Source organism: Dipodomys spectabilis, unplaced genomic scaffold (assembly GCF_019054845.1).
Source record: "Dipodomys spectabilis isolate Male_0828 unplaced genomic scaffold, ASM1905484v1 ptg000760l, whole genome shotgun sequence".
NCBI lineage: Eukaryota > Metazoa > Chordata > Mammalia > Rodentia > Heteromyidae > Dipodomys > Dipodomys spectabilis.
This window is the reverse complement of record NW_024871437.1, coordinates 63,042-78,575: the sequence shown is the minus strand read 5'-3', so window position 1 is coordinate 78,575 and position 15,534 is coordinate 63,042. Positions and strand designations below refer to the sequence as shown.

Below are 15,534 nucleotides of genomic sequence, written 5' to 3'. Positions count from 1 at the left end.
ACTCTGGCATATGTTACCCAGAGCGCCTTGCCCACCGCCACCCCCGTGCCCGCACGCTCACCGAAAGAACCATCTGCCAGCAGAGCCAGGCAGACAGATGTAGGCCGCTCAGCCTCCCCTCCCCAGGGGGCAGCCTTGGGCCTCCTCCCCTGAGGCTGAGGCTCCAGCCCGGCCTGCTGTCAGCAGCCCAGGGGAGACGTGATGGGCCGGGAACCCGGGGCCCTCACCACCTCCCTGATGACCAGCTGGCGGCAGGCATGGGCCTCTGCATGGGAGGAGGGGTGGACAGAGGAGACATGGAAGACGGGCCTTTGTCCCCTGCAGTGAGACTCGGCGTGTGTAAAGGACCACCCTCCGCGCCTTCAGACCGGTCCTCGCTAGGTTTCCTGCTCTTGGCTTTCTCCAGGCTGCCTTGAGATGAGTTTCCTGTCCACCTCTCTCCCCATGGGTCCGGAGGCTATGATTAGAAAGGGGTCCTTTGTCTTGGCCTTCCAATTTCCCTCCATAGAGTCTATTTCCCTGAACACATAGAGCGCCCTTGGAGCCGGCTTGTGTCGAGCCAGCGTGGTGTGGAGCACGTGTGTGGGAGCAGGCAGGAGGCTTTGCTCACCGGGCGAGGAGTAGGGAGCGCCCCTGTGCGGAAGGCCCCTCTACCCACAGGCGCAGGGCCCGGCCTTTCCCAGGCTGGCTCTCGGGTGTCGGCGCCTGTTCCCATCACAGCTTTCCACTGCAAGCAGCCTGTGTCTCTGGCTCTTTTGTTTTAATTTGGTAAGAGCCTGGTGTGTCATGGCACAGCTCTGTGTGTGTGTCTGTGTGTGTGCGTGCGCGCGTGTGTTGTATCTGTCTTGGGTGCTGTCTCTGAGCATTTTTGCTTAAGGCTGGCACTACCACATGAGCCACAGCTTTACTGCTGGCTTTTCCTTGTTCTTTGGAACTAAGAGTCTCACAGATGTTCTTTCCTGGGCTACCCTTGAACTATGATCCTCAGATCTCAGCCTCTCGAGTAGCTAGGATTACAGGCGTGAGCCACGGGTGCCCAGCGAGGGGTGCATGCTTGTGTTTTTCACTATAGTGAGTCCAGCATTCTCTGGAGGGCCAGCCTGGTGCCCCAGCGAGGTGGAGCTGCTCCCCTTGGCCAGCACTGGCCCGATGGTCAGCTGTGTTAAGGCTGTGGTGTCTGTTGCTGGCCAGCGCTGGCCTGGTGGTCAGCTGTGTTAAGGCTGTGGTGTCTGTCATTGGCCAGCGCTGGCCTGGTGGTCAGCTGTGTTAAGGCTGTGGTGTCTGTCATTGGCCAGCACTGGCCTGGTGGTCAGCTGTGTTAGGCTGTGGTGTCTGTCATTGGCCAGCGCTGGCCTGGTGGTGGTCAGCTGTGTTAGGCTGTGGTGTCTGTCATTGGCTGCCCCCAGGAAGCCTCTTCTCAGAGTGAGCACCCAGAGGTGATGGGACTCATGCCACCATGGTTTCCCCGGTTCAGCTGGGCCCAGGGTGGTCTGTGCCGCTGTCCTGTGAGCGCAGCCCTGGGCGCCCAGGGAACCACGCAGGGGCTGCATTACCAAAGCCTCGCTCACCCGGACAGGCATGGGCCGGCTCCAGCGGTGGTCCAGCCCTGGCATCCCTGACATGGGAGGAGAGGCTGAGCTGGCACAGACCTGAGATGCCCACCCTCTCTCTACACAGCTGCTTGAGCACCGCCATGCAGAGCGGAGCTGCCAGAGGCCCAGCACAGCCCGGCCCTGGGTCCTGCTTGTTCCCAGCCCCCTGTGCCCTTCCCTGCCTGGGAATCTATGCTTGGTGTAGGTGGAGCTGGGGGAGGGGCTGAGGCCGTGGGTGTGTGCGTGTGTATCTGAACACGCTCTTCAGATCTCACCACATGCAGAGCACCCTTTCCTGGGGTGTGAGTGTTGGTGTGGTATGGGGGCTTCTCCAGGTGACCCCTGGGCAGCAGGACCGGCCTCACCCCATGCTGGTTGGCAATGCAGACTCTCGGGCCACACCCGGACCAGGGGTGATGACCCTGGTGAGGCAGTTTGGGAGGTGCAGATTTAGGGGCCCTGTGGAGAAGGGGTCTTCCATAAGCCTTCATCCTTGGCTGTTGTGTGGTCGGTAGAGAACTGCTACAGTCCCGCAGGCTGAGAGCAGCTGTGACTGAGATGCATGGATGTGGTTTTCCCCACCGCCGGGGTGCCGCGGAGCAGGGCAGGCAGGCATGGACGGGCTAGAGACCGCTGGTGTCTGCAGCACCTGGCCGCGAGCCTGGGAAGTCCCGTGTCCTCGGGCACCATAGTTCTCTGCGTGTCACTGCAGGTGTCTGGGACCGTTGCTGTGGTGGCCCTGGTGGGCGCAGGAGACCCCGCGTTTTGGCCCCTACGGGGGTGCTTCCAGTACCTGTCCTCTGCACAGCCCCATTCTCATTTCATGGTGGGCCTGCGGGGTCACCCCAGCTAGTTGGGGTCCTGTGGGTATAAGACAGGATGGGAAACACTGGGGTCTGTGCAGTCTCAGCGTCCTGATGCCGCTGTTGGACCCCCAGGCCCCCAGTTAGACTTTCAGTAGCTTCACCAGAGCAGACAGTGTGTGCGGCAAAGTAGTGGCCCAGACATCAGCTCATCACGTCGGGCCCGCGAAGAGACTTTCCTGGATGTACTTACTGTTGGGTCGTTGCTGGCTGGGAGGCCGGAGGCCCTGATGTTCTGACAGCCTGCTTCTCTGAGGCCTTGTCCCCGCTCCCCGAGTCACCCCACAGGGTAGCTGCACAGCCCGGCGTGGTCTGCTGGGCACGGAGTCCTGGTTCGGGGCCCTCTTCTGCTCCTGCGGCCGGGCTGAGCGCTCTCTGTGGGCCACTCGCTTGGAAGCGGCCCCGGGGTCAGGTTCATGGTGTCCTGTGCATCTCACTCGGCTTTTGCTGGCACTCCACCACTGAGCCACACACGCGGTCAGATGCTCTGCTAGTTATGGAGACGGAGTCTATTATAGATTTCTGACTGGGTCAGCTTCACACCGCGATCCTCATATCTCATCCTCCTGAGGAGCTAGGATTGCAGGAATGAGCCCGGTCCCTGGCTTACTTCTCATTTTCTGGGATCTTCCCCCAACATGAATGGATGCTAGGATTTTATCACATGCCTCTATCTATGAAGCTAGTCATGGGGCTTGGAAGGTGGCTCAGTGGTAGAGCGCTTGCCTTGCCTTGCATGCATGAGGCCCTGGGTTCGATCCCTCAGCATCACATAAGCAGAAAAAAATAAAAAGCGGAAGTGGCGCTGTGGCTCAAGTGGTAGAGCGCTAGCCTTGAGCTGAAGAGCTGAGGGACAGCGCCCAGGCCCAGAGTTCAGGCCCATGACCGGACCCCGCTCCCCATAAAAAAAATAAGTTAATCATATCTCTTCAAGGGTCTGTGAGGTACATTGATTGATTTTCCGATGTTTTGCCCACCACCTCCTCAGGACGCACCCCACTGCTTCTAACGTGCTATTTCCATTTGCTAAAATTGAGTCCATGCCCACGAGGGCTTGGTTTAGGGTCCTTGTAGTGTCTTTTCCCCTCTGAATATTTGTTTGCTTTTCTCTTCAATTTTCTGCGAGGCTTGATAGATAATTTATTAGTATTTCTCCTGAAATGTTTGGTGGGGTTCGCTCATGAGCCAGGCCCTGGGGTTTTCTTCAGTGTAGCGCTGTGTAGATTGCTTGGGCCTTCTGGCCCCCATCTTCCTGGGGGAGCTGTCCTCCTTCATCTGAGCATCCACATGTGAAGTGGCTTGTGTTCCCTCTCCGTCCTGCTGGGACCTGGCCAACTGGGCGCCCATGGCCTCTCTCCTGAGGGACCTCAGCACACATCAGGGCAAGGACTGGGCACTGCCTGGGGAGGGGAGGGGCTGCTGGCGGATCTGCCGCCCAGAGGCTCTGTGGTCCGAGCCTTTGGTGCATTTGGATGACCCATAATGTAAATTCTTTCTCTATGGCAAGCAGCTCGGTTTTCTAAAATAAGTGAACAATTTCAGTTTTGAAAATTCAAGTTTTTCCATCCAAGCAAATTATTCCTGAAATTAGTAACTTCTTTATGGGGTGAGACAGTTATGAGCCAGGCCTGACAGCTAAGCCCAAGATGTTACTTTGTTTCTTATTAGCATACATTAGCTATACGAGGGGGAGTTCTGTGACATTTCCAGGCATGTGTCCCATGTTCCAGCCAGTCTTCAAGATGTCCTGTGTTGCAGGAAGGGTCTGTGCATGGGTGTGGGCTCGCGTGTGCTTTATGTATGAGGCTGAGGGGCTGGAAGAGTCCCCAAACTAGAAATATGTGCATGAGTTAGCGCTGTTTCTGTGCTTACTGCAAACGATCTGTCATTGGCCTGTTTTTAGTCTGTTTGGTTTTACTTGTAATGTTCCTTTTTCTTTGTACTGTTGTGTGTGTGTGTGTATGCCGGACATGGAGTGTGGACTCCTGAGAGCTCTCTCTGAGCTTGTTTGCTCCAGGCTGGCACTTTAACACTTGAGCCACAGCTTCTGTTTTTTTTTTTGGTGGGGGGGGGGGGGAGGGTAGTTTATTGGAGATAAGAATCTCACAGGCTTTCCTGTCCTGGCTGGTTTTGAATTACAACCCTCACGTCTCCATCTGGGAGTAGCTAGGATGACAACGTTAGCCACAGGCATATTGGTTACTTAGAGTTTTGAATGGGATTCATGACCTCCTGTAGATGGCTAGATGGCTTTCTTCCAGCTTTATGTTTTTTAACTTAATAAAAGCCCCCAGAGATTACAAAAAGAATTGACATAGAAATGCCAGCTAGATGGCTTTTGTTTCTGCGACGTTGGGTTTGAACCCAGGCCCTTTCATATCCTAGACAGGTGCTTGATCCACTAAGCCACACCCTTCATCCACCTAGGTGCTTTTGCCTGTTGGCCTCTTACTACCTCTGATCTTTAATTTACCTGCATGTCATTTGCTTGTTTCCTTACTTGGACTGAAGGGATTGCCTCTTCTGCCTTTATGCCACACTTTTGGACACCCAAGTATCTGTGCGTGAGTGTGTTGTTTTGGTGTCCTGTGTGTGTTCAGCACACACGTCCCTGTCCGGCTCTGCTCTTCTGCTCTTCCCAAGCTTCCTCTTGACCTGTACCCTCTCCAGCTTTTCTTCAGTTTTTAACAACCTGGTAATTGAGCTGAGCTGAAGGAAATTGAACAGATAGATAGAGCTAAGTGGAATGGAAACACTGAAGATCACATTGAACGCTTCCATCAGCAGCCAGCATGGTTCATGTCAGCCGTCTCCTCCCTGCTGGGGAATCTGGACAGCCGGTCCTGAGGCCGTGTCAGGTGGCATGTACTGTTATGATCAGTTAAAAGTAAAAGCATGTTCAGTCAGGCTGTGGTGGCTCATGCCTGAAATGCTAAGCTGTTCATGAAACAGATCTGAGAATCACAGTTCAAAGCCAGCCTAGGTAGGGAAGTCTATCTCAGATTAATCACGAAAAAGCTGGATGTAGAGTGTGGCTCAGGTGGTAGTGCACCAGCCTTGAGTGAAAAGCTAAGGGCAGTGTCCAGGCCCTGAATTGAAGCCCCAGTATTAACGTGGTGGGGGAAAAGTACACCAGGTCCAAACGTTTGCCTGTCTTTTGTTTTCTACAAAAGAATGGCAGGCCATTTTCCACCATGACTCAAATCATCCACAAACAAATGAACAGGCCTTTCAGGGAGCACGGTGATCTTCCAGAAGAACGTGGCTGTGGATTTTGACTGGTTCCTCTGGGGTCTCCTGCGGGCTCGGGTAGTCCAGACAGGAAGCTCAGAGGGAGGGCACCCCCTCAGAAGCCCTGGCTTTCCTTGGGGACCTGGTGAGTCAGAGCTGCAGCTGTCTGGGGAGCCCAGCAGGCTGACTAGGTCTGCGCCCCCTGGAGAGAGACCCCAGGCGGGAGTTGCAGATGGAACTGCTGAGCTGAGGTAGGAGACATTTGTTTAGAGTCCTTTGGGGAGTCCTGCGGGGCAGAATGGAATGGAGCATGGGAAGTCAGGAAGCTCAGTGGCTGGGACCCAGGGTCCCCCAGTCTTTGAAGTCATGGCTGTTGAGTTTGAGAGTCTCAGATGTTGTGTGGAGTGGAGGGAAGCTTTCTGCCCAGTTAGTGTCTAAAGGGAGGCTGCTTGCTCATAGATTTTAGGTCAAGCTCTAAGCAGCCAGTTTGTATTTTCTGGGAGGCTGTGGAAGGATCAGGAGGAGGCAGAGGATGTGAGCTATAGCCCTATAAGGGAAAGTATGCAGGGGCCTCCGCATCTCATGCCTGCAGCAGCTGGAATGCGTGTGTGCCTTGGAAGGCCCAGCCCCTGGTCACCTGCTGCCTGGGAGCATGGCCTGTATGTCCCTCCCATGTCCCAGGTGTGTTCTGAGCATGCCACCAGGACACCTGCTAGGAGAGGAGGAGCTGTCATCTCTGCAATTCTGTCTTGAACACAGCCCTCCAGGAGGTTGGGTGCCGGTTCGTGAACTCGCACTCAGCACACACACATGCTGTTTGCCAGCGTCGTGCTGGACAACTCACCCAGGCAGAGAAGTCACACTGTGGTCCCCGCCACCTGCTCAGCCGGGGACCTCAACACAGGAGCCTTGAACAGCGTAACGTGGGAAGGGGCTGAGGGCAGATCAGAGGTGGTGACAGCCAGAGAGACGACCAGGTGGGAGACGGAATAGTGTGTGTGCACACATATGCACGCATTAGGGATGGGTGAGACACACCAGACATGGACCAGCAGCATGTGTAAAGTCTCACGGGCAGAGCCAGAGGGAACTTGAGCTGCTGAGAGCTGCTTGTGTGAGGAACAAGCAGGTGTGAAAAGAGATGAATTTGGGAAACGAAGAGAACTAAGATCCCGAAATGGGCTTTGGAGAAACTGGTGGGGAAGGTCAGGGAGGCTATTGGGGAGGCTGAGGGCAGGAGAATCTCGAGTTGGAGGCCAGCCTGGGCATTATGCTAGAGATTGCTTCTGAATGTACAGCTGGGCACAGTGGTTTCTGCCTGTCAACCTAGCCAAGAGGGAGGGATTTTGTTCCAGGACAGTTTAAGCAGAGAAGAGACGTGATCTGAACAGAAAGAAGCTGGTGTGGTGGTGTAGCCTGCTGTAGGAGGTAGTAGGGAAGTGGGCAGTCAGAGATGGAGGCCTATGGAAGGACTTTGCTAGGAGAGATTGGCTTTTGGTTTTCTCATTTGTGCAGTTGCCTTTAGGTTTAGACATCATTTTATACCTGCTTCAATAAATCAAAGCCTTTGGGAATTGTCAGGTTTTATCCTGTCTCCTAGACCACTTTATACACAGTGTGGTGTTCAGGCTTTGGCCCAATCGCACTGTGAAGCCATCGGGGTTGAAGCTTGTTTTGGGGGGATTCCTTGATGACAGTCTGACACATGGCGGTCTTCTGAGCAATGATCTGTTTTGCCCGGCTCCCGCTGGATGTGCAGAGTCTCACAGAACAGCCTTCCTCGCTGTTTGGTGCTGGGAGGCTGTTGATGAGCCCCGGTGACCGACAGCCTCCACCATGGGTCCTCCATCTTTGAGTTCTGATCACGTTGCAAGCGTGTGGTCAAGGAGCGGCCTGCTGGATGGTTGCGGGCTCTGCCGCACACTAGCCCACGGGTTCATAATACCCATCCTATCTTTAGCAAGAGGGAGACAACTTGGGGAACTGTTTACTCATATTACATGACTAAGAAAAACTGGAAGCCGGGCGCTGGTGGCTCACGCCTGTAATCCTAGCTACTCAGGAGGCTGAGATCTGAGGATCGTGGTTCAAAGCCAGCCCGGGCAGGAGGGACCGTGAGACTCCTATCTCCAATAAACCACCAGAAAACCGGAAGTGGCGCTGTAGCTCAAGTGGTAGAGCGCTTGCCTTGAGCTGAAGAGCTGAGGGACAGCGCCCAGGCCCAGAGTTCAAGCCCCACGACCGACAAAAAAAAAAAAAAAAGAAAAACTGGAGCTGGGATTGTAGCTGTGTGCTGCTGCGCATTGCCTGGACTTTGTAAAGGGCAGTGGAGCGTGGCAGGGGCCACGTGAGTGGCAGAGCAGAGCGTTCAGAGGCTTAGGATGAGCAGAAGTCCTCCAGGGAATGAGTCCCGTTACCTCAGGGTAGATCTTTGTTTGGGCCAGTCACATCACGCTGCTTCATGTCATTTCTACCACTGTAACATTTTGGAGGGAAGATGTTAAGGATGAATGAGGGAAAACCGGGAAGGAATTTAACATAGTAGAAGGCTGCCTGCAGACCCCTTTGGCTAGGATTCAAGGCTGCATAGTTGGAAGAGGTGGGGGTGGGGCTGTGCAACTCCTGCGGTTCCCTCCCTCCCTCCTTTCCTCTCCCTTCTTCTCCCCTATCCCTCCTGCCTCCCCTCCCCCCTTTCCTTCTCCTTCCCCTTGCCCTGCCGTTGCCCTCTTCCTCTTCCTCCTCTTCCTCTTCCTTTCCCTCCTCCTTCTCCTCCTTCCCCTCCTCTTCCTTCACCATCACCTCCTCCTTTTAAAAAATCTGTGCCAGCCTGGGCCACACTTCTCTAACATGTGCCTCCATGTGACTGGTATTACAGGCGTGCGCCATTACAGTTGACACGAGATCTCAATACTTTTTGTCCAGGCTGGCCTCTGTGAGTCTCCTGACCTCAGCTTCTTGAGTAGCTGGGATAAGTCAGTGCACCTGGCTCCGACCTCCTTCCCCTTAACACTGGAATTCTGCCTCGTACATTGACACTAAGCGGTGACATCAGCTTTGGGGCATGACATCATCTTTGGCAGCTGGCTCTGGTGCTTCTTTTAGCTGAAATCTGCTGCTTTGACACAATGTGAAGGAGCGAGGTGTTTGTTCAGAAGGGACACCGTGTCTTCAGTAAGGTTGCAGTGGTTGCTGGGATAGGTGTTCTCTGGCAGAAAACCTTGGCCAGCTCGTCATCAGATAAGAAGATAGCCAAGGGCTGGGAAGGTGGCTCAGTGGTAGAGCGCTTGCCTTGCATGCCTGAGGTCCTGGGTTCGATTCCTCAACACCACATAAGCAAAAAGAAAAAAAGCAGAAGTGGCGCTGTGGCTCAAGTGGTAGAGCGCTAGCTTTGAGCTGAAGAGCTTAGGGACAGCGCCCAGGCCCAGAGTTCAGGCCCCACGACTGGACCCCCCTCCCCCCCGCAAAAAAAAGAAGATAGCCAAAATACTCCAAGAGCTCCGAAAGTTAAACAGTAGACCAAAGATTGCCATTAATATTTACATATGTGAATTGAACTGTTCTCAGAAGAAGAAATACAAACAGCTAATTGATACATGAAGAAATGTTCAAAATCCTTAGCCATAAAACAAATTCAGGGCCAAACTCCACTAAGATTCCATCTCGCCCCAGGCAGAATCAGGAAGACATCCTGGCGAGGATATGGGGAAACGGACCCTCAGACACTGTTGGTGGGAGCACCGTGGGGGTCCGTGTGGAAGTTCCTCACACAATCAAAAGCATCTGCCCTCGGAGGGTCCTGCCACCCTAGAGCTGTATTTGAAGGAATTTAAGTGAAAACACAACCTAGATACCCGCACACCTGGGTTTGCAGAGCAGTGTTCGCAGTAGCCGGACTGTGGAATCAGCCCAAGTGCTCTCCACCTGAGTGGACAAAGAGAAATACGATGGGTGTGTGTGTGCATGAATACATACACATGCGTACGCATGCACATGCACAACAGTATGAGTCGGCACTAAAGAAAAGTGGAATTATCCTATTGCAGGAAAATGAATGGAACTGGAGGTCATCGTGTTAAGTGAAACAGACCATGCTGGCAGACAAACACTGCATGCTGTCCTATTCAGAATCTAGTCGTTCCTGAATGACAGGAACATGAAACCGGGACTGTGGGTAGAAACGTGAAGGGGAGGGTATAGACAGAAGGAGAGGGTGGGCTCGGGGTGATATAGTTGAATTACTTTTTATGCATGTATGAAAATAGAATGATGAAATGTTTTGACATTGTCTTCCGAGGCGGGGAGGCTAAGAGCGTAAGCGAGGGCTGGGCTGGATCGTGGTACATTGTGCATGCATGAAAATACCACAGTGAAACGCCTTGTATACCTGATACCTGCCAAGCGGGAGCACTTGAGGAAAAGCTAGGAATGAAAGGCTTTGGAGACTGAGGTGTCCATTCCTGCTGTGATGTTTGGTTAGGTTTTTATTGTGACATTACCGACATACCAAGGAGCCTCATAATCCCCTCCCTTCTCTCTCCTTTGTTCTCAGCAATGGAAGAGTTAATAGTTGAACTTCGCCTCTTCCTCGAACTCCTTGACCATGAGTATCTCACATCCACCGTCAGGGAGAAGAAGGCAGTGCTCAGCAACATCCTGCTGCGGATACAGTCCTCCAGAGGTGGGCTGGGGTACAGTCCTCCAGAGGTGGGCTCGGGTACAGCCCTGCAGAGGTGGGCTCGGGTACAGCCCTGCAGAGGTGGGCTCGGGTACAGCCCTCCAGAGGTGGGCTCGGGTACAGCCCTCCAGAGGTGGGCTCGGGTACAGCCCTCCAGAGGTGGGCTTGGGTACAGCCCTCCAGAGGTGGGCTCGGGTACAGCCCTCCAGAGGTGGGCTCGGGTACAGCCCTGCAGAGGTGGGCTCGGGTACAGCCCTGCAGAGGTGGGCTCGGGTACAGCCCTCCAGAGGTGGGCTTGGGTACAGCCCTCCAGAGGTGGGCGGGGGCGGGGTGGGGGTGTCAGCCCTCCAGAGGTGGGCTCGGGTACAGCCCTGCAGAGGTGGGCTCGGGTACAGTCCTGCAGAGGTGGGCTGGGGCGGGGGGAGGGGGTCAGTCCTCCAGAGGTGGGCTCGGGTACAGTCCTCCAGAGGTGGGCTCGGGTACAGTCCTCCAGAGGTGGGCTTGGGTACAGTCCTGCAGAGGGGGTTCCCTTCTCCCAGCCCCTTCACCTCCAGCCGCCTTGGATTCCACCCGCTTTCTACGATGTTTTGCCCATTCATCGATGGTCATTGGAGCTGTTTATTTAGCGAGTGTCCTTGAGAGCCTGTCTTGTGCCAAGTGCTGGGCTATCTGCCAGGAGTGAATAGAATTGTGGGGCTCCCAAGAGCACCCCAGTGTTAGCTGGAGGGGTCAGGACCTGGCGCCATGTTTCTGTTTCCAGAAGCAGCTCAGCCCGCTGGAGCTCTTCCTGGGGGCGCCTTGTAAGCTCTTTAGCACGTCCCTGATCTTCAGACCCCGCCAGGAAGAGCCGGGTTCTGCGTGGCCCCCGTCTCTGCGCAAGCAGTGTAGCCCCGCGAACACCTTCCTTGTCACTTCTGCACCCACTTTCCCAGATGCCCGCCGGCCAGCCGGCAGCAACAGCAGCCTCGCGCTGCCCGGGGGGACGGTCCCCGCACACTCTCTGTGGTGTTGGGAGAGGGCTGAGGGGACGCTGGGCCAGGTTAGAGAGGCGGAGGGCACAGGGCACGCGGGGCAGCAGGTCCGCAGGGGACCCGCGGCGCTGTCTGGATTCTGCCCGGGCTGGGTGATAGATGGTGGCGGCTTGGACTAGCGCCGACTAGGGTGCCATGGTGTGGGGGCCTGGGTGGGCGGAGGACCTGACACACCTGACCCCGCCTCTCAGGCTTCTCCTCAGGCCCGAGCTGGGCCTCTGACCGCTTCCTCCGACCGGTCACCAAGCCTTCCTTCACCGCCTGCTGTGCTAAAGCACCAGCCACGTAGTTTTGTTGTTGTTTTTTTTTAAAGCAATGGCTTCCATTTCTATTCCCCCCCCTCCGCCTCCCCTTCCTTGCCCTTCCCTTTTCCTCTTCTCTTCCTCCTCTTCTCCCGTCTCCTCTCTCCCTCTACAGTCCTGTAGTGTACTTAGTTACTCGGAAAGCAGGGAATAATGATCCCGCCTTGCAGATCGCTGTGGAGCACTGGAGAAGGAGCCTGCCCAGAGCGCCCCTCACCAGCCCTGTGCTCTGCTTGCTTTGCAGGCTTTGAAGCCAAGGAGCACGCCCCACGGCCGGAGAGCAGCAGCCTGCCAGCACCCCCTCAGCTGCCTCTGCCGGAGATCCCTCAGCCGTGGCTGGTGAGTGAGCACCCTGCCCCTCGCGGGCGCCCGAGGCCCGGCCAGCTCAGGAGGCCTGCGGCCTGGCTGGGATGTGGCCTGGCTGGGATGTGGCCTGGCTCGGAGGTGGCGTTGGGAGACTGCCCGAGCCCTGGGTCAGGTTCAGGAACAGAGCCGCAGAGGTCAGGCAGGCAGAGCCACGCCAGGGAGCCCCAGGGCTCTCGAGTCACCTCTGAGGTCCCCGGCTGTGACCGGGAATCTTCTGCCCTTAAGGAGTCATTTTCTTCAAGAGAGACCAAGTGTGCACATGGTAGCACGGTGGCTTCGTTTGAGGTTTTGCGTTTAAGTCAAGTTTTCCATGTGCACGGGCCTGCGCCGCCAGCGCTGCGCGCCGCTCTGTGCAGTTCCAGGCCTGCTACCTGCTCAGTCGGGGAAAGCGGAGGTGCAGGCCACGCCGGCACTCACTTTCTACATCTGCTGTCAGTGGGGTCAGCCCACGGGGGACTCGGGGGCCATGTACCCTTACCTGTCCTCAGCAGAGCCCTGGAGCCCCGCGGGGGAGGGGCGGTGGCGGGCCTGGCTCACGCAGAGCCACGCTGCTTCCTCGTTTATCAGGTGCCCTTACCCACGGGGTGCCTCTCCAGACCAGTGACGCCCTTACCCACGGGTGGCGGGAGGGAGAGGTATGTTCTCAGACCCCGGTGTCGTCCAGCTCTCCAAGGCCACGCCCCCATCGGCGGCAGTTCCTGTCTCCACATCCTCGTGAGGGGTTTGGATTTGTGACTAGGGCACCGTGGGACGGTGACCAGTGAGGAAACAGTACGATCGTAATGACACGCTGCCACAAGCGTCAGTGAGGGATGGCATGGGAAGATGGCGGCGTCTGCCCCGAGTTCTCCAGCGTGTGTTGTAGGTGGTATACGAGGGCGCAGGCAGAGCTGCACATGCTCTGCTGTGAAGACCGCTGAAATGTCACACACCCGGCGCGAGCCCCAGGGCACAGCCAGGGCCCCTGCACCAGCCTGCTCTGCCCAGACACGCCGTGCCGCTCATCTTCGGCGACATTCATCCTGCCGTGACGGCAAGGCCGGCTCTCCCTGACTTTGGCAGAGAGGCCAAGCTGACCTGATTGCCTAAACACCATTCAACCCCTTTTCACATTACTGATGGAGGCGGCATGCATTCTTTGAGGTAGAATTACTGAGCTAAGAGTGTTTCTCTATGAGGTTGTTCCCAGCATGTGATCACCAGGAAGGATCGACAGTTTAAAGTCACAAAGGACATGGTGGCTCTTGCCTATAATCCCAGCTACTCCAGAGGTAGAGATCGGAAAGTTTATGGGGCGCGGCTATGCAGGGATTGCAAGGACAAGGGAACCCATCCCTGGGTCAGAGCGGCCCAGAGGCCAGCCCGAGCCGTCCGAGCCAGCCCGGCTGCGCTGGGGAGGGCTGCTGTGCCCAGGACCGGCTGCTGTGTGCAGCGTCTCACTGGTAGGCTGGTGTGGCCGTGGCCGTGGCCGTGGCTGCGACAGGGCTGGTGTGGTGTGAACAGGAGCTGGCCTTGCAGCCTGGGGGCGGAGGGCTTTTGTCCAGCGACGGCTGTGAGGAGGAAGTGCTGTGGGGTGAAGCCCCCCTACCCCAAGCCAACCCCGAGTTTTCCTCTCCTCAGCCTCCTGACAGTGGACCTCCGCCCTTGCCCACGGCCTCGCTCCCCGAGGGCTACTACGAGGAAGCGGTGCCACTGAGCCCCGGGAAGGCCCCGGAGTACATCACAGCCAGTGAGTGGGGGCCCCGGAGCGGGCTGCAGCGGGCATGGGACACAGCCATGGCTTGGGGTTCTTCCTCTTGGTGGTACTTGCGTTTGAACTCGGCCCCTCACACGCTAGGTTGGTACCCTGGCACTCTACTGCCGATCCAGGCCTCCAGGCTAGTTTTTTTATTTCAGGGAAGGGGTAGGTTTATTCAGTAGACCTGCTGGGAAAGAGCTGGGAAAGAGGAGCTGGGAAAGAGAAGAGAGAGCTGGGAAAGAGAAATTGCTGGGAACAAGAGAGAGCTGGGAAAGAGAAGAGAGAGCTGGGAAAGAGAAAAGAGCTAGAAAAAAGCAGAGAGGAGGCTAGTTTTTTTTTTTTTTTTTTTTTTTTTTTTTTAACCAGTTACTTTTAGGGGAGAGCCACGGTCCATCTTGAGGCTTCTTGTAGTTGCTGGGATTATATGCGTGCGCTGCTGCATCCGGCTTCCCTTTGTGCAGACAGAGTCTTGAGGACTTTTCTGCCAGGGGTTGGCCTCAAACCTTGATCCTCCCAATCTCAGTCTCCCAAGTAACAGATTACAGGCAGGAGTCACAGAGCCCAACTTAGGGATAGGTTTAGTCACTTCTTGTGGGAGCATTTTATTGAGTTAGCACAGCCGCCCCTTTCTCACTGAGTTTCCTCAGAGATTAGAAAATCGGTGTTGTGCTCCTCTAACTGTGCTCACCTGCCTGGCAGATTATGACTCAGACGCCATGAGCAGCTCCTATGAGTCCTACGACGAGGAGGAGGAGGATGGGAAGGGGAAGAAGACGCGGCACCAGTGGCCGTCGGAGGAGGCTTCCATGGACCTGGTGAAGGACGCCAAGATCTGCGCCTTTCTGCTGCGCAAGAAACGGTTCGGCCAGTGGACCAAACTGCTGTGCGTCGTCAAGGACACCAAGCTGCTGGTGAGTGCATCGCAGTGCAGGGCGTGCGGGGCAGGGAGCCGTGCTGGGGCCGCGTTGAACGCCGGAGCCGGGCCCTGGAGTGCTGGGGGCATGGTGAACGCCAGAGCCATCCCAGCTCAGTGAACAGGCTGAGCTGGACTGAGCCCCGCCGAGCCCTGGCTGGGCCTGGGCGGGCGGCAGGCCAGGCTGTGCATCCCGGGCTCAGGCTCGGAGCCTCCCCGCCCTGCCGGGCCTGCGGCTGTCAGTGGAAATGCTCGAATGCTGTAACTTGCCAGGCTGTGCAGGATGGACCGTGAGTCAGTGAATTCCTCCCAGCCAGGTCACCATGGGAGGGGAGGCGCTGGGGGAAAGGAAATTCTTTTGGAAATTAACCCAAGAGGCAACATAGGAGGTTGGAGAGAATGAACCAGAAGCTGGGGGTGGAAGCCGTAGCCCAGCCTGCAGTGGGCCATGGGGTTGTTCCCAGAAGCCTCTAGTGAGGGAGGGGGGTGAGCTTCCATCCCCCACCCTCTTCTCTCCCTGTCCTCCCTCTCCTCCCCACTGGAAAACATGCCTGATCATCAGTTATGAACTCGACAGAACCTGTGTGTGTTTGTTCGTGTATGTTCGTTAGTTCGTGTTCATGCACACATGTGCCAACACTAGGGCATGAACTTAGGACCGGGTGCTGTTTCTTAACTATTTACAGTCAAGTCTGGTGCTGTACCACTTGAGCCACAGCTCCACTTCTGGCTTTTTTCTGGTTAATTGGAGATAAGAGTCTCATAGTTTTGTCTCCCTCCTGCCTGGTGCCTGGCTCTTACTAGTACATTTTTGCCTTCTGCT

At 56.0% G+C, this 15,534-nt stretch overlaps 1 protein-coding gene across 1 annotated transcript in view; it reads left to right on the top strand.

The window, feature by feature from the left end:
• The window catches only part of Afap1 (actin filament associated protein 1), an 85,122-nt gene that overhangs the window by 30,055 nt on the left and 39,533 nt on the right, over positions 1 to 15,534 (top strand). Inside the window, exons 2-5 of the mRNA XM_042672701.1 lie at positions 10,236 to 10,364; positions 11,939 to 12,033; positions 13,681 to 13,789; positions 14,498 to 14,709. Of these exons, the coding sequence (XP_042528635.1) occupies positions 10,238 to 10,364; positions 11,939 to 12,033; positions 13,681 to 13,789; positions 14,498 to 14,709 (543 nt within the window). The 5' untranslated portion in view covers positions 10,236 to 10,237. The remainder of the gene's footprint in view (positions 1 to 10,235; positions 10,365 to 11,938; positions 12,034 to 13,680; positions 13,790 to 14,497; positions 14,710 to 15,534) is intronic.